Below are 17867 nucleotides of genomic sequence, written 5' to 3' on the forward strand. Positions count from 1 at the left end.
TCAGGATATATGGTCCATAGGCTATGTTCTTTGCTTTTTTCCGACTACTTTATTTGCGACTGCTGTATTTGCTACTGCTGTATTGCAACTACAGCATTTGACTCTGCTGTATTTTTGACTACTGAATTTTTGACCACTGTATTTGGTACTACTGTTTTTGCGACTACTACATTTGACTCTATTGTGTTTGTGACTACTCTATTGGAGTCTACTGTATTTGCAACAACAGTATTTCTGCATGCTGCATTTGTGACTAATGTATTTGTGACTACTGCATTTGCAACTACTGTATTTTCAACTATTGTATTTGCGACTACTGTATTTGCAACTGCCATATTTGTGATTACTGTATTTGCTAGAGAAATGGAAGACATTCGGTTCGAATATACACTATAGAGCTGTTGGTAGACTACTGGGCATGCCGCCAAGTTGACTATGAACTCCTCACAATTGTAAATGCCTTATTTGAAATGACTTTGCACATTGGACGAATCTTTTACCCATATTTACTGGAGAGAAAATGGCACTGCATAACATAGGTACTGATTAATTGGAAGATAGCCTATGTTCATCTTTTAATTTACTCCCTTTTAACCTCATATTGTACTCCCTGTTGCTTTTTGGATTTTAATGGAATTAAGTATTACAAATATGGCTGAGAACTTGCCATGACAGAGTTAGGGTCTTCTAAACTAAACTAAACATTCCACTGAATGAGGATATATTGTGCATTACTATAAAAAAGTGGTTTGAATCCTGAATTCTTATTGGCTGATAGCCGTGGTATAAGAGAATGTATATCACGTGTATGACATTACATCACTTTTTACTGCTTTAAATGTGTTGGTAACCATTTTATACGAGCAACAAGGCAAATCAAGGTTTTTGGTATAGCCTGCAATGCGTTGTGTCTAAGAACAGCTCTCAGCCGTCGTATATCGGCTATATACCAAAATGCTTAATTAGAAGACGGAACGCATTGCCTTGAATGGAGACGATTTATTATGTTAGGATTTATTACGGATCATTCTTGGCAGTAGGATAGTCTATGCTTCAACAGTCAGGGGCATTGGATAACCTATTGTCAATATTGAATCTGAGTAAGGATATCAGTTGTTAACTCGTTAAACAAATTAGTCACCATCTGAGGAACAAAAATCGTAACACAAGCTTGTGCACTATTTATGTTATATGACCACTTAAGTTGGTTTTGGGGAAAAGGCCAATTAATAGGTAAAAATAGAAAAGGCATTGGAACATGGTACATCACGATATACTTTTACAGAAATGTAGAGCTGTAAAGCGAACTACAAGTTGGTATTTTCTTATTAGTTAAACAAAAGCTGAAATGTATTTCCGAAAGTGTATGTGTTATAAGCCCATACTGAAACGAAAGTAAATAATGGTGTTCAATTATCTAAAGCCATTAGGTTCCAAAATGTTTATAACTGACCGTCGTGTTCTTGTTTCTAACAAACACTTCATACCTCATAGGTAATTATTAAAGCGAGTGTGTTCAAAAACAACACACACAAAGTAGGCCTATAAATGGGGGAGTGGATGATGGGGTCACCTTATTCCCTGATTATACCACTCTTCTTCCTACTATAGACCACTATGATCCCTCGCGGAAACTGCTCTTTGAAAAAGAGGGCTGGCGCTTCCTTTGCCTACGCAGTCCCTATGCGCGTGGACTGAATTCCACGAAATTATTTTCATTCACCTACCGGTAAAACAAACTACAGTTCCCTAGTTGGCATGGAGCGCCGAACGATTACGCGCTGCGGAGAGACACCGAAGGGAAAAGGGCGGAGGGGGAGGGGTAGCAGGTAAAGTGATGGAGATGAAGAGAGCTCAGGCTGCGCGTGCGCACAGAGATTCATCCCTCCGCATCGCTTCTTTTTTCATCCAGTTTTTTTTGCAGCATCAGTACCGCGCTCGCATCGAATTCGTTTGCTGGAGTCGGAGCGCGCTGCGGGGCGACACTGCACCGCCAAGGAGGACGCACAAGCACCGTAGAGGGGGGACTAGAAAACAGGGAAAAAAGACGGAGAAGGTAGCGTGCAGGGGAGACGCATAGCCTACTCCCTAATTTGAATATTAGAAGAAAATATACAATTGTCAGACCCTTGGACATAAGAAGACAACGAGGCGCAAAAAACCCAGGCGATTATATTTTAGCCCAGCACGGCGGGGAGACCATGAAGGACCGTACGCAGGAACTACGAAGTGTAAGCTTATATATTTCTACCATTCCTGTCTTCCTGTCTTCCTCCCTGAGTCCCACTCCTCCTCCCTTCTGAATCCTCACCGCAATCGGGCGTCAGCGTCTGACTTCTTCCTAGCTCACGGCATAGACTGCATCATCTAAATTGGGTGGCTATGTGTACCGAGGTTTACCGAAAATAAAGAAGCGGACGTCTTTATTCGTTTGAATTATACGAATTCCCAAATGTGCCTTCACATGATTGTCAATCTGAATACTGGTGCCAGCATGCGTTCCCTGATGGTCATACTCGATAATACAAGCATGATGAAAAGCTTACTTCTGGGTTATAGGTGTCTGTTGCAGCGATTTGAGAAAATACCACAGTGCTATTTGGGCATTTACAGACAGGCCACCATATAAAACGAACAGATCTTCCATTGACAGGCCAATGCTAGAAATCAACTAAATCAATATACGATTATAAATGCTCATTGCTGGCAAATATGGATAGACAGCTGTATCTTCCACAGTGGTGAAATAGCCCACGGTGGATGTTAGCTGTATTGACCGCGGTAATCCTAAGCCAAGCTAGCCCCCTCCAAACACCGTTGAAATGTTTCATCGTCCCTCTTGTAGAACGATATATATTTGTAGATTTGCCTCACCCAATGGTAGTTATCGTTTTCTAGCTAGATGGCCGGAGAGAGCGTTTTATAGGAGTGGGACGGGGCCGACTACGGTGGGTGGGTGGGGGGGGGGCATATTCAGAGATTGTACATTTCGTTATAACTGTGCTCTTATAGTTAATTAATTATTGGATGTATTAGACCTAGGCTGTATTCTATCAAGGACGACAGCTCAGTTGACCCTTCCTAACAAGCCCAACTATGCGCCTAGAGTTCATTTGGGTTCGTTTAGAAGGCACCATGCTATGCCAGTATCTGCACCAGGGTTTCTTTTTTCTTCCTGCAATAGAAAACCACATTCATAGGCTGCCGGCTTTAAATGTGCATTCGATGACGAAGAAATATGACATGTAGACAGCCACTGTCATATGTACATTATTTGTCGTTGTAGTTTTTAATTGAAATTGAAATTTGTACTATCTTCGAGGAAATAAAATCGATACGAGGCCCGATGGCTTTTTTTCGTAGTCCAACCTCCAACGGCTTGGGGATCAATAAAATCTCCAAGAGGAAACGCCTGGACTTGCTGCCGCTCTGCACCTATAGCTAAAGTGTGTGTGTGTGTGTGTGTGTGTGTGTGCGCGCGCGCGTGCGTGCGTGTCTGCGGGCGTGTGTGCGATTAGTATATCGAAATGTACAGCCAATACGGGGTGTACCGCACTGCTGTGAACCTTACTGATGAAGTGTCATTGACCCTGCGAAAGCACCTGGTCTGTGGATGCACCTTGCCGGATTTTTGTGGGATACCTTCTGTGCCCTCTGAAACGTTGAACACTGCTACATCCGTGATCAGTCAGACGCAAGGGACTTGCCTCGCACTGCCCACTGCAGATTATATGAGGCTGAGCTTCAGAAATCTCTCGGTTATAACGTTTTCGTGTCCAGACGCACCATAGCGTACATATGCATTGGGAGTATTTTTTTTTTTAGGTGTTCACTTTGTAGATTATTTCGCCGTTAGGAGATGTATTTCCGTTCTTTCCTTACCTGTCATCTATGTCTTTGTATCACAGCCCAACCCCCTCATCTCTCTTGTACAGCCTAATGGATGCCATCTGAAGTAAGAAGAATAAATAATCGTTATCGTCAGTGTGTATTAAGCTCTATAAGAATAATAGTGTTAATGTTAGGCTTTATTATAATTATATCATATTTAATGTAATTCTTACTGCAAATTTATTATTTGAGTGATACTTTCATTTTATGTAATCATCAACAGTGACGTGTACGTCGCGCCACATCGTGCTACTCAGAGCGAGCTGTGTCTGCACGGGTTTACCGAATGTGCTACGTGTGTGAGTGAGTGAGCGAAAGATTGGCCGGCTATATTTAAGGTGTCTATATGGTCTATTTCCGCGTAAGCCGAAGAGACGGCACACAGACCCTCGAGTGGGGCTGTGCGTGTGCATTGTTGCACCGTATCTGTTCCAATCCCATTGATTATTAACGCGGAGGGGGGGTTGATGAAAAGGGACATAATTCAAGCACAGTCGCACTATATGGCCCATCATAAAGCTAAAATGAAACTGCAACCCTGAGACACATTCTGAGGATGGAAATGGCTGAGGCATAGTTTTCTTCTGAAATCAGTTTGATGCATTATACCAGTGATATCAGTGGAAATATTTACTCCTAAAAGCAATATTTATCTGTATTGCGTACTCATACACACACACATATTTATGTTTTCCAAAGATCTGCATTATTTAACTCACTTCTTAACATTTGACAAAATACTTTTCTTCAGTGCAAAATTGCATCTGCAATCTTATTTGAACTTGGTTATTCAATGTCATGGGACACATGACATATAAACTTCTGAACTTTTGTATTGTCAAGTCTATAGCATTACATCCCTTGTGGCTTTGACATGCAGCACCATGGTTTAAACAAGTTCAATTGTGACCTTAAAGTATAGCGAGTTTGAACCCAATGGGTTAACGCCCTGTGACGTCTTTGTTCTCTATGCAGAATTACTCAGCTCAATGTCCTGTCATCCTAGTTACTGGATATGTTGTGCCATTGCGCTTAAAGCTTTGTGGTTCTCAGGTCACTTTGATACATTGCTTATCCCCACACTTGAATTTAGCATTTACAATAACCACACAACGGCCAGGACAGAAGTTCAAGAGAGGGAAGAAACAATCCTCCCCCTTTGCATGTCCCATCCAGACTTCAGATTTCAGTTATCACGGGGCTTGTCAGAGACCTCTTGACTGTGTCTTAGGAGAACCGTTTGTCTGCAGTCTGACCTAGACAGCATACTTCTATTTACTCTGTGTTGAGAGGCCTATTCAGGTAGAGATGCCAGGTACCGTATATGCATTAATACGTCCACCTGGACAAACAAGTCCTGCACGTCTCCATTAGCAACACAGTTTCCTCAGATTATATCCACCTCTAAAACATAGTTATTATAATAGGCCAGGAAGATAGGAAGGATGTATAAATAGCCATCTGTTCTACATCACATGCGTGTGTTTTGGTGACAACACATCACTGTAACGGGTAGGATCAAGCACAGACAGCAGCTGACAAATGAGTGGACATGCTATAACCTTTTGACATTTGACGACCAGGGTTAAACAAGGCTTCCGTAGGACAACACACCACCAAAGCCACTAGTGCTAGTTTATGTCGTAGGAATAACAGAATATAGACAGTAAGATGGAAAGTCACACACAGTGTTATTGCTCCAAGTAATTTATAAGGTAAAATAATACATAACAATAGAATAAAAAAACATATATTTCAGCTTACTAATGTTTTTTTCAAATTTTTAAACAACCTCTTTAAATAGACTGCTCAGAACTGGATACAGGGCAGCGAATTAAGACACCTATTTACTATAAATGCTGAATCGATTGTGGTCAGAGTGTATGACTGGATCCTGTGTAATGACTTTCAGGAAATGATCAAATGTAGGTGAACAACTGCAAGTGTTGAATGTGAGTGAGGGCAGTTTTGTCTCTCAGGCCCTGCCTGGCTGTTTTCCTGATCTTAATGCATTTGACATGTTTGCGTTCATGGCGGCCCCCGTGTAAAGAATTTTGATTACATGTTTGAAGTCGAAATGTGCGTCTATTTTTAGATTCCCTTTGTTTTGCTTCATTAATGTTACACATTTCTGTATGAGGACATTTCTTTCAAGTTTCAATAGGAGACAGTAATTCCATCTGACCCTAAACTGTCATCATGCAGTTCGCTAAACGAATGACATCAAAGACCACGGTGGCAGTTTGCATTTGACGCTGCTAGTATTGGCTGTATTATCACCCCTCTGACAAATTGTCTTGTAGGATTTTCACCCCTAAATGGATTTCTATAGACTTGCTCTCCAAAGGATGGTGGTCACCAGATGTTAAGCAGAGCAACACAATTTTTCCATGGCCCTCCTGCCGTCACCCCAGAGCCATGTATTTTAAGATTCAGGTCAACTGCAGAATTGTGAATATTGTTCCAGTTGTAAACATTATGATTCACTGTGCTGTCTAAATATTGTCCATGGGACATTAATGAGAGAGCTAACAAGGCTACCGCAGTGTTCCGAAGTGCCATGTTAAAGCATCACAATGCTCATTCCGGTCATTCTGTTTGACAGTATTTATTTTAGGTACACACACACATATATATATATATATATATATATATATATATATACACATATATCCATGTCTTTTTATATTCCACATATAACGTTAATGGAGTGAAAAACATGGCAGCTTTTGAATGCCGTAGTGTGCTGTGAACGCATCACAATGCAGAAGCCATCCTGGCCCAGCTCTGATGATACACAGCTCGGGTCACTCCCAGTGACTGAATACCAAAGCTCGTCATACATTATGGATGAGCACCAGCCCTGATTAAGCGCCGCACCGGCATTGTGGCGGACTGCGCTGGAATATCGGCCTTCCCGCGTTGTTCAAGATGTTTTATTGTGAGTTTCGATGCTCCGTGGACGGACAGCAGATTTCAGGAGAACTCCGCATCATTTCTGAAGACGCGCTGGTGTCAAACGGTGAATGCATGCCGGAAATAAATGACCTGGGGAAAAGCCATGGCTTCCTGGATTAGCCCTGAAGTCTGGTGTGTCTGCGGTTGGAGCGGGGGACGATGGGGGGCAGATGCAGTGTTCTGTGAGGTCATTCGCTACCAAGGGCATTCGCAGCCACTATATTTAAAACCACTGTGCTTTTCAGCTATATGCACAATTGGACCTGGTTGGATCCGAACTGAACGAGTGACGTGTGTTTCTAGTCCACCATGGGGGAAATAGCAGAGGGATTCTCGTTTTGCGCTCCATCAACCCCCCAAAAAAAATAAACGAAGCCCGAAATTGTAGTCGCGGGACTCAGGAAGTCCACAGGCAAGGGAGGTAAACGTTAATCGAGACAAAACAGCGGGAGAGGGAGAGTGTGACAGCCGACTGCAGCAAGATGCCTTTCATCTGACCGAGCGATCTGTCTGCCCGTTGGTACTCTCCGAGTAATGCCCACGCCCTGGTTATGGCTGACACAGTGAAGGAAACCCTCCAAGGCATGATTCTTTGAATGTCTATGAAGTGGACAAGGGGAGGGGAAATTCGCTTTTTGCGGACTGAGGACATACTTGGCGTGGATGTGCATCCTGAGGAGTGGGATGGCGCTGTTGGTTCATGGGATGCGATTTTGATAGACTGGAAGGATGGAAAAGGACACTTTGGTTCTTTTCACGTGTTCCATGAAGAAATTCGGAAAACAAATGAATTAGCGCTATCATAAATAGGCACATTGAAAAAAGACGGGGTTCCAAAGTAACGTTTCAATCAAAAAGTTTTGGATGGGTTATTCCACCATTAAAAAGGAATATTATATATTTGTGGTTATAAATATTACAGATTTAAATGTAGGATTAGTACATTTTAAATAAAACAGCTGGTATTTAACCATATTGTGTATATGTTTGATGATAAAAAAAAAATTTGTTTGTATCCAGTTGTAATCCAAGAGTAATGTTTTACATTGTTGTTAAAGGTATAGTTCTGGTTTATGGCAATGAAGCAAGCAAGCAAGTTTATTTATATAGCACAATTCATACATTGAAGCAATTCAATGTGCTTTACAAAAAAAAAATTATATATATAAAAATACAATGACATAAAAACAAATACTCAAATGAAAACATCAAACAAATGAAAACATCATAATAAGAAAAATAGAATAAGAAAATATAAAAATAATAAAAACAGGATAAAAACAAGGCTAAACAGTGTGGTTAGTTTCAGCACTCAGTCATAGGCACGTGAAAAGAGAAGTGTTTTTAACCTGGATGTAAAAATGTATACGTTTGGGGCACGTCTAAGATCTTCTGGTAGTTTATTCCAATTGTGTACAGCATAAGTGCTATAAACGCAGCTTCTCCATGTTTAGTTTGGACTCTGGGAAGCCTTTAATAGACACTGTTGTTGTCAAGATGGTTTGCATACAAGTACAGCTAACGTCCTCCATAATGGATGCAGATTTCTTTTAAATGCACAAGTTGATCTGACTCTGGGGAGGTAGATACAAGGCTTCATTGCCCAAATGCTCAACTATCCCTTTTAAAGCTGCCCCAAGTCCTGTAGGCCTACTCAGGAACATTCTCTGTCACTTCTACTCTGTGTCTGAGTGTTGTTGCCCACACTGATGAAAAGATCATGTTGTTTATCCCCATATATTCCAAAGGGAGGATCTTTCATTGAACTAGTCATCTGCCCTTCATTTTTGCTATATTTACATTTACCTCAACACTAATTTCTCTTAGGAATTGTACCTTCAAACGCGCTCTATATAGGCCCCTAGAACCACTCTGTAATTTTGCAAAATAATATTTGCTATATACGCAAGAATGGCCTGCATTTGAAAACATCAATGTGGGGGAAAAAAATGCTGATGGTCAAATCCAGACCAGACCACTCCTGTCAACAATTTTTGCCACTAAATTAACACGCTGAGTAATTGTTAGTCACTTATATTGGTCTTACGTTCTGAGGACCCTGTGCTCGCCTGTCCCTGCCCAAGTCAGAACGGAGCAACTGGATTGGTCAAATGGGATTATGTGGCTGTCTGGTGGAAGCATGGTGTTTATAACGTACTTCACCTTTCATTCAGACCGAGTTTGAACCAGGTGGAGCAGGGAGGCCACAGTTGGAATTTACTCCCACGGCTTTAAGTAATACAACACGCCAATGGCACTCATTCTGTCGTTAGACATCATCCAGAAGCATTTCTCTCGGTTCAACTTCCTATTTGAGATAGGCCTGAGTGGTGAGAAAATATGTGGATTGCCTTGGCAGGTGTGTCTCCGACAGTGTTGGGGAACGTTACTTTTAGAAGTAACTAAACACAGTTAGTAGTTACAGTTCCAATAAAGTAATATTACTTAGTTACTTGCTGTAGAAAGTGAGGGGTTAAGTTACTTTAAGATAAGTAATTTGATTCTATATTCACGTGTTGGTCACTTATGCCCAGAAGGCAGACATTTAATGGGATATTGTGTAATTACATAGTCGGGTATTGCATTGTTAGTGTCAGTCATCAGCATATAACATTATTAATCATGAATAATTTTACAGCAAGAGTGTCCAATCCTATTATCTCAAATAAATATACCATAATGAGAAACAATATATGCGTTAAGTTCTTTAAACTCTCAAATCAATAAATTATTTTGTATCGCAAGTACCTCCACATTTTCAAGTCTAGCCTATTCAACCACCTATATGTACAGACTTACAGATAGATCCATTACAGTGAAGAACAAAGAACAAATAAAACAGCTGTAGCCTTGACACTGATAAACATTCCTTCTCAAAAAAGAAAATGTTAGGCACATTGCAATTTGAAATCTCTTTGCAATAATGTGCATAATCCATTAATGTTTTATGACATTCACAAGTGAATAATTACTAAATCTTTTTTGAAATAATTCAGAATTGTTGACGCTGCATATGGATTGAAATTAATGTGAACTGGGCGTGTGACCTTGTAACTCGTTACCATTAAAAAGTAGTCTGACTACTTTAAAGCGTTACCCCCGTCACAGGTCTCAGATGATGTGTGTCGTGATCTCTGACTCTCCTGATCCCGTTGAGGGCAGCTGTGTCATAACTAAATTGAAATTATGAAATTGGGAGAAAAAGAGTAGGGGAAATTCAAAAACCCATTGTTCCAAGGGTAGGATGAGATTTGGGGCAATAACATTAAGGCACTGCCCATTTCTCTTGTGACATGCAAGTTGCCTTATTGGTTGCATTTTCAAAGGCTGAATGCACTTGTGAGGACATTTGACATGAAACCCAAAACGTAACTGCTGCCCTTACCCTAATTTTATCCTTACCTTAACTTTAACCGTTTTGCATTTCAACTTCAACAGGGTGACTTATATATCAATAGGGAGTTCAGAAATAAGCTCCACCCTCATCCTTTAGTAAATCAGTCACATAATTTTGTTCTCCCAAACAAGATTCGTGGCCAAAAGGCTTACCTGCCTTAATCATGGATTGCAAAACATCCTGAATATTTTTTTGCACCCTGACTGACATTTCATTTGGAATGTGAATTGATCTCTATGGTGGAAATAACGAGATTATGAGATTTTTAAAAAAGAAAACAGTATCCGGTCCCACATTTAGCCAGTTATGCTTTGTCTGACCAATACCTGGCTTCTAATGTCCACAACAATGACAACCAGAGCAATAAAAGCTTGATTCATGTTTGTTTAGATCATGAGGGGCAAATGTCATGCCTATGTCTTAAACAGTGAAGCATCATACACATTCAACCAGTTATATCAGTCCAACCACTAAAAGCATTTGAAACAGAACGCACATTTGACATTCACAGCAGCCGGTGCCTTTAGTTAGACCAGCTATTGATTAAAGCCATAAACAGAAAGTGATCAATCTGTTTCCATATGTTAAGGACTTACGGTGTGTTAGTGGGTGAATGTGGAAGTCCGGAGAAGCTGCAGCCAAGGACGACCCCTCTGTACTCTTCCCCTTCTCATAGGAACCTTTACTAAAACAGTGTAATAACTGACAAGGAAATAATCCAACAGTTCAATTTGTCATGATTGAATAAAGGCCGGTCACCAAGATCTGTTACTTAACAGACACATTTCTCCTGTATTGTCACGGTCATTTTGAATATCCATCCTAATTTGTCTGTATATTTGGGTGTCACAAAGTTGTCTGTTTCACAATTGAACCTGATCTCATAAATACATAGCGGCTAGTGTCAGTCATTAAATCTCCCGTATTGCATAACAGATAGTAGGCGTATCAGTTTGCACTGAACATTTAAGTAAAGTAGAATGAGCCAGACTGATGTTTTATCTAAGCGGGTAACCTCCTTTACATGTAGTTCAAACTGTTCTTTTTTTGAACATGTAATTGATCACCCACTTCCTGTTTCATTCATGAGGACAGAGATGGAAGGAGTGAGGGGAGGCGAGGAGATATGCAGCTCACCGCTCCGTATAATATCTTCTGCAGCAGGGGAATTTGGCAAGGCAGCAGAAATCCAATCAATCAATAAGGGAATACCGCTTCATCTTCCTAATTGGCAATTTGCTCTTAGGAGGCAACACTCCCCAATAGCATACTCCCTCTCCCATTCATGTCATAATAAACTTTTACCAACTGAATGTAGACAAAAATAAAATACGTATTGTATATTACACATTTTCTGTAATATTTTATCAAAATTAGCAAAAGGTGGGACACTACTTAAAATGCATGAAATAGATATTGAAAAAGTGTCTTTCCTATATCTGAGGAGTATTACACATTCGCTTATGTGCATGATATGGACAAAAATCTCTGTTTATTTTCCTAACTTTTAGGTCATGACAGTAGGGTTTAAAACAAGAAAAATTCTGGAGGAAAGTGACAGGCATCCCGTGAGGAAATCTGATCTTAAGAAGTGAGCGAAAGTCAGACGAAAAAACACTACCATCTTGATGTGGAGACACCCTGCTTTCAGTTATATCACAGTCTAGCTCACACTGTTGTGGTTTTAAAAATGATTTGGTGAAAAATGACATACCCAAACTTCTCAGTCTGATAAAACAGATATTCACAGCCTCCTTCAATGCAATTCATGGATACTAGATGGTAGAAGATTATTAACTTTTCTAAAGAATTGTAATCTAGAATATGACCATATGTTGTGATAGTTTAAGTCACTAGAATACATCTAAAAATAATAACGCAACATTTAGTCAGTGCAGATTGTTCTGAAATTCCTAGGACACATGATGAAATGTTTTAAACAATGGATCGTAGACCATGTTAAAACCTTTCATTATTCACCATTTTACCTATAGATTTTTATATATTGATGACATGAGTTCTGGGAATTGCTCATTGGACTGTAGCTCAAGAACGTATCAGCAGACTCAGTAATGTGTCTCCGTTGCGTGGCTGTGGTAACCCAGACTTATAAGTGATTTTGAGCTCAACTTAATGTATTTTGGTGGCTTTGCATGCTGTTTAGAGACTGGTCATAGAAGCCACACTGGCAATATTACTACATCCCCTTATCATACTTGTTGATGGAACAGAAACGTCTGGTAAATACCGATGGGGATGGTAATTACGGTTTTATGAATCGTTTCGGAAACATTACTTTTAGTTTGGGCCCCTTTCATTGGTTACTTCTACAGACTATAATGCAAGACAAATACCAATTACATTTGGGGATTTGCTCTGGATGTGTGTGTAGCGCACCAGAGGGGTTTCTTATAGTGAACAGCACCCTGGGAATGGACGTTGACGTGACTGTGAGTGGTATTGATGGATCACTGAGGCACATCCTAATTCTCCACAATCCGCCCCAATGTCTGCACTCACGCACTCCCAATGTCTGCACTCACGCACTCCCAATGTCTGCACTCACGCACTCCCAATGTCTGCACTCACGCACTCCCAATGTCTGCACTCACGCACTCCCAATGTCTGCACTCACGCACTCCCAATGTCTGCACTCACGCACTCCCAATGTCTGCACTCACGCACTCCCAATGTCTGCACTCACGCACTCCCAATGTCTGCACTCACGCACTCCCAATGTCTGCACTCACGCACTCCCAATGTCTGCACTCACGCACTCCCAATGTCTGCACTCACGCACTCCCAATGTCTGCACTCACGCACTCCCAATGTCTGCACTCACGCACTCCCAATGTCTGCACTCACGCACTCCCAATGTCTGCACTCACGCACTCCCAATGTCGTGGAATGGCGGAGTCACCGCAGACCCTAGGGAGGTTCCGCCATGGGGAGCAAGCGAGTGTACATAGACACCCTGGGAGCAGGGTCTGTCTCCTTGGGCTTCTCTCTCTCTCTCTCCGAGACTTGGGTGGCCGGCGTTTAGTCAGCTCTGCTCACAGCTTCCCGTCCTGTTACTTCACTTGAGACACTCCCTTGAGATCTTTTCGCTGAGTCAGTCAGGAAGCCACAGCAAGCGTCTATTTCTATCTAAACACACCTCCTCCACCCCTCACCCCCCCGCCATCCATTATGGCTCATGAAAAAAGACGGCGCTCTTCCATTTTCGCTCTTGGCCCCCCATTGCAAGCATCAGACCGACTGACGATGGCGGAGCGTGTGCGCCGACAATCAATGCTTTTTATAGCCCCAGAAGTGGAAAGCCGACCGCGGATTGACAAAAGACGGGCCAGCAGTAGATGGGACCTGACGGGTGTGTACATCAGGGCACTTTGTCGAAGCTCTCCTCTATGCCGACACTCCGCCTCCTGTGGCCTCCGCTCAACAGACGCCCCGGCCCAACCCTTACCCAGTGTGCACCACTCTGAGACCGGCCCAAATGCTGCTACCAGGCCTCGCGGATACGGGGCGGGGGTGGTAGTGGTGGACGGAAGCGCCCCCCTCCTATGGCTTCGCCCACTCCCAGCGCAGATGGACCGGGTCGTAGTGCAGGACATGCGTGCCATTTGGATTCACCCCCGCACCTGACATCGCTCGGGCTTAAATAATTGTCCCCAACGGGGAGCTCGATCCCGAGCTCGGATGCAGCGACGGGGGTTGGGGGGGGGGGGCGGGGTGACGGACGGGATGGGCCGTCCTTGCGTGGATCACACTGGCTGTTTGATCCCCTGTCCTCACGTGAAACGGAGCGCAGGGAGGTTTGTTTTATGAGGTAACAGATGCTGTTTAACCTACATGTGTGTTAGCAAGCTACAGTCCTTCTCCGTGCCCATCCCCCCGTCCATTTCCTATTTCTCTCCCTCCCACTCTCTCCATCCCCCACTCTCTCTCTCTCTCTCTCCACAGTCCCCTCCCCCACAGCCACTCTCTCCTTTCTCTTGACCCTTTCTCTCCATTTCTCTCTCTCATTTTATCTTCCTCTGCTTCTCTCCTCCTCCTTCCTCCCCGCTCACCATCATTGCTCCGTCTGTGCCGCAGGGCTGTAGGAGTGCAGTCAGTCAAATTAATCAAATTAATATGCACGTAAACACACTCATCCTATACACAGTCCATACAGCACTGGCACACATTCTGACTAATAAGGCACTCTCCCGGCAATGCTGATTGACCAAGCGTCTGCACACACCCGTCCATCAAGTTCTAAGGGGCCGATTTGTTCTGGAATCACAGGTAGGAATCCCTGCCGTCCAAATATTCTTCCTCCGTGGTGGAACTGACACACTCAATCGGCCTCTGCATCTGGAAGCCGCTCACAGCAGTCGGCTGGCGGGCTGGCAGGTGATCACAGATGTTGTTGGGCCCCAATAGCTCCCATAAAACCTAAACTAAGGTATATTTACATTTCAGTCATTTGGCAATGGCTTGTGTCCAGAGCGACTTACAGTTAGTGCATACATATTAAGATAGCCAGTTAAGACAGCCAGTTTCAGATGGCCAGTTTCAGATAGCTAGTTCAAATAGCCAGTTAAGACAGCCAGTTGAGATAGCCAGTTTCAGATAGCCAGTTGAAATAGCCAGTTAAGACAGACAGTTAAGATAACCAGCTTCAGAAAGCCAGTTAAGACAGCCAGTTGAGATAGCCAGTTTCAGATAGCCAGTTTCAGATAGCCAGTTGAGATATCCAATTTCAGATATCCAGTTGAGATATGAGTTTCAGATAGCCAGTTAAGACAGCCAGTTGAGATAGCCAGTTTCAGATAGCCAGTTAAGACAGCCAGTTGAGATAGCCAGTTTCAGATAGCCAGTTGGGACAACAACGTTACAGTCCCAGTAGGGACTTACTCAATGAAGTGTCATCTGACTAGTAGAGTGCCTACCACTAAAAAAATCAAGGCGCTTTCGGCATCCAATATAATTCTGCATTTGCAATGTGCTTTGGCTGTTTTCTTTATGTGTGTATGGGAGTGACGTTGATTCTTGTGTGTTTAAGTCTCAGAAACCCACACTGAACTTTTTTGGAAATACATAAATACACACACATGAACATAGACATATGCGCAAAGACATTCAACAGGCATGCATTTGTGTCAATGTATATATACATACACACACACACACACACACCCACCTGAATAATAAACTCACATTCTAAGTAGTCGTGTTCTCTGTACCCTGTCCGTCCCTCGCCCCCCCACTCACGCATTAACACAAGGCAGGGTCATAATGCAGGTTATATTTTACAGACATTTTCAGTGTATTCTGAAATCGGGGACGTTGACGTCCCTTGCCTTCGTCTCCAGTGCTGTCTAAATGGAGGGGGCCCTCCTGTCTAAATGGAGGGGGCCCTCCTGTCTAAATGGAGGGGGCCCTCCTGTCTAAAGCAGCTGGCCAGGCTGTCAACAACCTGATGATTATGTGATAAATTAAATATTTGCTTTTAGCGAATGAGACATTGCACCTTTTTTCCGTCGTTTGTGTACGGGCAGTTTGTTGTAGCGTCCTAAATGAGGTGTGTACAGTTTATTACACGGTGGTTTGGCAGGTAATTAATGGTACTGTTTGTTGGGTGATGAACCATAAGATAATATAACATGCGTATTGTATTGTAGGATTCAAAAATACTGGTTTACCGTTCTAATTCCATTGGTAACCAGTTTGTAGTATCAGTAGGTCAGCCAGAGGTTTGAGACGTATGGCCAGTCTCCCACAGCTAAGTGCTGTATGAAAATAATCTGTGTAGCATTGTAGCCATAGCATATTGACCACATACCACGCCTCCACAGGCCTTATTGATTAAATATACATTTATGATTTGCCTGTTATAACACTATGGTGACATCAGCTCCATGCTGTTGGCCTGGTGTTAGCAAAAAGGCCTACTGGTGTTTAACTGAAGAGATCCAAAATTAGAATGCATGCTTTCTGCCTCAGCGTCTCTCCATGCATATGGCGTAAATTAACTTGAAAAGGCCTGTTACAGTCTGCATGCTAGCTCAGCGGTCGTCGAAGGCTTCATTGTGCGGTAGGACACTGGCGTCTATCTGGCCGGGGTCGGCTGCTTGAGGCGGGCGTACAGGAACCGTACAGGGCCACTTCATGTGGGTTTACCCGTTCGCAATGTGGATATCCGTGTCTCCGCTTCACACGCAGAGTAGACAGCCCTCTAACTAGGCCAACCAAGATCCCTCAACAGTTTAGAGCAGTGTGCTGTTCCACATTCTCTGGCCAGACTTCCGAAGGCTTAGATTCCAGGTGTGGCAGTCGTGCCCCACATTGCTCAAGGCAGTGTTTTTTTCCAGCAGGGCTGGAAAAACGGTGCCCCCCCGGCGGGGGCTTGTCTCCCAGATGTGCTGTGCCCTGTGTGCTGCTCCGTATACGCAGAGACGCCGTGTTCACACCCAACAGTTAATGTGCTTTAAATCTTCTGATATTTCTGTAGGGGGGAGAGTGGTGGGCAGAGGGAAGACCGGCGGTGGTGGTGGAGGTCTCGGCGGTGGTGGCTTTCATGGTGCTTATTACTGCCAATCTAAATGGACCAATGGGATCTTTTTTATGGTTACATTTTTTTTTTATATATCATTGTTTTATTTGCCTAGCTATCTGGTTGATTCATATATGGTATTAGAATACATGAAGTTGTGACCACGGTCATTTGGCAAATAAAAATGTCAGGAACCAAAAAGGTACAGCCTAAATTATACGTGAACATACTCTTAATATCATATGGTATTGTTAAGGCATAAAATGCCGAATATTTATTTTTTGTATACAGTTCAATCTAATTAGGTTGTGGTTATTTCCATGACTCTGTTTGTTAAATTGCTTTAATTCCCATTACAAAGGGAATAAGAGAAATACACACAATTAAATGGTGTGACACACTTCCGCCATCACACTATCGGGGCTTGCATTTCCTTACTGAAAGTCTTTCTGCTGCTTGCTGTTAAGTGGGAAATAAGTTGCTCGGTGCTCAATGATTTAACTACAGGTTTTACATTAGCTGCAGGCCCTACTTAGCATTAGCTAATGATTATTTTGTCCCAGGCCTGATTTAGCCCTTCTAGTCATTAGGCCTGTCCAGGTTAACCTGGATGCCGGCCTGTGTGTTTGTTTAGCCCGGCTGTTGCAACAATCCATTGGCCCAAACAAGAGGCAGACACGGTGTGGTTTGTGCTAGCCTCTGCATGATCACATTTCTGTGGAGCATTTTTTTTACTCCTCTGAAACTTCCTGACGAATTTGATTCAATGCTCCTGTGTATACTTTTGTTGTCTGAATTCCCCTTAACACCAGGTTCCTCTGTCAGGTGCCAATCCAGCCCAAGTCCACCAATCGGACCGGATGTGCAATCCCTAATTTAGATTCTGTTGATGATGTTACTGCAGCAAACCTTTTTTCAGACCTTATCTCGGCAGCCCAGGCATGTGATACACTGTGGTAGTGACATTCCTTTTGTCAGTTGGATTCGGCTAAACCCTCCTCCAGCGTCGTGAGGAAATGAACTGCACGTAGTTTAACTATTTAACTTTGTGTTTTCTTTCAGGCAGCTTAGTGGTAGGTAAAC

At 42.8% G+C, this 17867-nt stretch overlaps 1 protein-coding gene across 1 annotated transcript in view; it reads left to right on the forward strand.

Moving 5' to 3' along the window:
• The first annotated feature begins 1904 nt into the window (after window positions 1-1904).
• The window catches only part of stx1b (syntaxin 1B), a 49373-nt gene continuing 33410 nt past the window's right edge, over window positions 1905-17867 (forward strand). The window contains exon 1 of the mRNA XM_013136007.3: window positions 1905-2231. Coding sequence (XP_012991461.1) covers window positions 2202-2231 — 30 coding nt within the window. The 5' untranslated portion in view covers window positions 1905-2201. The remainder of the gene's footprint in view (window positions 2232-17867) is intronic.

The sequence above is a fragment of the Esox lucius genome, chromosome 11 (assembly GCF_011004845.1).
Source record: "Esox lucius isolate fEsoLuc1 chromosome 11, fEsoLuc1.pri, whole genome shotgun sequence".
NCBI lineage: Eukaryota > Metazoa > Chordata > Actinopteri > Esociformes > Esocidae > Esox > Esox lucius.